The sequence below is a fragment of the Triticum dicoccoides genome, chromosome 7B, assembly GCF_002162155.2.
Source record: "Triticum dicoccoides isolate Atlit2015 ecotype Zavitan chromosome 7B, WEW_v2.0, whole genome shotgun sequence".
NCBI lineage: Eukaryota > Viridiplantae > Streptophyta > Magnoliopsida > Poales > Poaceae > Triticum > Triticum dicoccoides.
In genome coordinates, this window is record NC_041393.1 from 599791724 (window position 1) to 599794187 (window position 2464).

At 40.7% G+C, this 2464-nt stretch overlaps 1 protein-coding gene across 2 annotated transcripts in view; it reads left to right on the forward strand.

Annotated features, from left to right (window-relative positions):
- Positions 1-1523, forward strand: part of LOC119342113 (probable auxin efflux carrier component 9) — a 5878-nt gene extending 4355 nt beyond the window's left edge. The window contains exons 4-5 of one of the 2 annotated variants that reach the window (XM_037613951.1): positions 898-974; positions 1056-1523. In XM_037613951.1, coding sequence (XP_037469848.1) covers positions 898-974; positions 1056-1122 — 144 coding nt within the window. In that variant the 3' untranslated portion in view covers positions 1123-1523. Of the gene's footprint in view, positions 1-117; positions 202-897; positions 975-1055 lie in introns of those variants that run through there. The other variant, XM_037613952.1, reaches the window with a different exon arrangement.
- Positions 1524-2464: the final 941 nt, after the last annotated feature.

The following is a 2464-nucleotide window of genomic DNA, read 5'->3' on the forward strand; positions in this document are numbered from 1 at the left end:
GGGAAAATTTATTTCCTTCAATTCTCACAAATAGTCATTTTATGGATATGTGCAACAACTTCAATTAATCTCCGGCCTCTTGGGAGACTTTTAACATAGTAGACATTTTGGTTGCAGACAATCAAATGGGCGTAGTGATTGATGATGCAAACGTTCGTGTGAGTCGAAAATGAGGAGAAGGGAAGTCACCGCCAAGTAGTGGTACAACAATGTTGACCTCTCTTTCTCTCCGTTTTTGCAAGGAGCCTATAGATTCCAATAAACTGATAAACCAAACAAAACTTTGTTTACCAAATGAATTACATGACTTAAAAAAACTAGCTCTTTTAAAGACAAACGAAGTAATTTCCACGCAAAGGTTCACAACAAACACATAAAACACAAAACTAAGACCAAGCAAACAAATGGAAGTCTTCGTCTTCAGCAAACCAAAACTCTTAAATCCCCACTCCAACCAAAATAGAACACAAAGCCTATTGACATCCACCACAAAAGGATTTTGCAGCATGCGGAAAACCTAACAAAAAAATTTGGATATGAGACAAGGCATCACCGTGGGCTTGGCAAGGAGAGGGTCCATTTTCGCTGCTCTCGAAAATTGGGATCCAAGAGTAGCATTCCCCAACCACGTGACATTGAAATGAAAGGCGGGAGGGGGGTACGCCATTTTGTGATTCGCTGTGCAACCATGGAAGGACGAAAGTAGAAGGAGCAATGTGATGTAAAATCAAGATACTGAACATTGAAACTAGAGATCAATGTAAGAACACCAGTTGCAGGGACTGCAAAAAATAAGTTGTGTGCACACCGGAAATTTATCGTTGATTAATTAAATTTTTCATGATACATAGGCAAATTTAATTGTCTAACCATGATTTTTGACATGTCTGCATACAGGCAGCACTCCCGTTGGCCGTCGCTTCATTTGTGTATGCTGAAGAGTACAAGGTCCATGCAGAAATCATGAGCACAGGGTATGTTTCTGTCCCATATATCATTACATCATTTCTATGTATTTCCATTTGACGGACGGTATATGGTTTTGTGCTTTCCAGGGTCATTCTTGGGATCCTTATCTCATTCCCCGTGACAATTGTGTATTATATTCTACTAGAATTGTGATGGAGTTATCAAAACCGGTATAATCAAAGCCTGAAACTCAATTGATATGTGATGCATAGAAGACATGACACACCACAACTGGAGACATAAATGTATCGCATGGCATGATCATCCAGAAGGAAGCAAATTATGACGTTGTTCGCATAGGATTACTCAGAAGAAAGTTCACTATGACTAAAAACAGTTGTGATGTTTGTTAAATCTTTAGAGTGTACAAAAGGTACTATACAGAGATGGAATTCTAACTGGCCTGTGTATTGGTCACCTAATTGACAAGAGTACTTGCGCAAGGCTAGTGAATTAATTTATGGAGGAGTGACTCCCAATTAAGAGATGCGTTTTTTTCGTTGTAGAACACCACAAAGGATAGCACTATGCTTGATGGTAGTGTCATAATATTAGTGGGTTGTGTATGACAGTTTTGTAGCAAAGTTCAACGTACATTCAACAAAAGTGTGACATAATGATTAAAAAAACTAGGTTTGGTTATCTCAGATAGCACGACATACTCATAGGTTAGGACCAATGTCGTGGTTGCTATTTGTTGGATGATGACTCAAGTGTAGGCACCTTGCCTCTTGACTCCTTATATGCCAAGAATAGGCTAGGGTACCTCTGAGTCTCCCCTTGCTTGTACATCGAGTTGGGGGACGAGTGGATGATCCATCTCGGACGGGGAAGAGCCTGGCGAAAGATCAGCCCTCTTGTGAATGAAAAGTGGGGTGCAATGGTCAATCAATGCCGGGGTTGCACGCTTTGAGGGAAGTATTGTTGGGAAATGTATGTACTAGAAAATAAAAAAATCCATCCTACGATCAAGATCCAAGGATCACTATGAAGGTGCATTAAGAGGTTTAGCATGATCGTTACCAACTTAGAATTGCAGCGGAAAAAGAGTTGGCGTAGATCGACCTGAAGTTCCCCGAACTGTCTAACAAACGATCCCTCGAACAAACACCGAAAGCAGACGGAATGCACACATATCGAAGTAGTGGTTCAGCAGAGCTTCACTGTCCAGAGCTATGAACCGCTGAGAAAACTAGAGGTACCGAAGTAGTGGTAGTCACATACCATAAATAAGAATTGGCCGAGCAAAAAATAGGGTCATGATTTCTATTTGATGAGATCAAGGCCACCTGGTTGGAACTTCCAACGAAGATTTTTTTGACCCGATCTGCTATCTGCACTCGATTCAATTTTGATTTCGACTCACTGAGCTAAAGACGCACATCAACCATGGCAACATTCGGAAGATTTTGTCTGGCAGAGATTATCAACTCACCAGACCCGACCAAAATTGCATGAGTAGAAAAAGAAAACTACATCAGACCAATTCACCAAA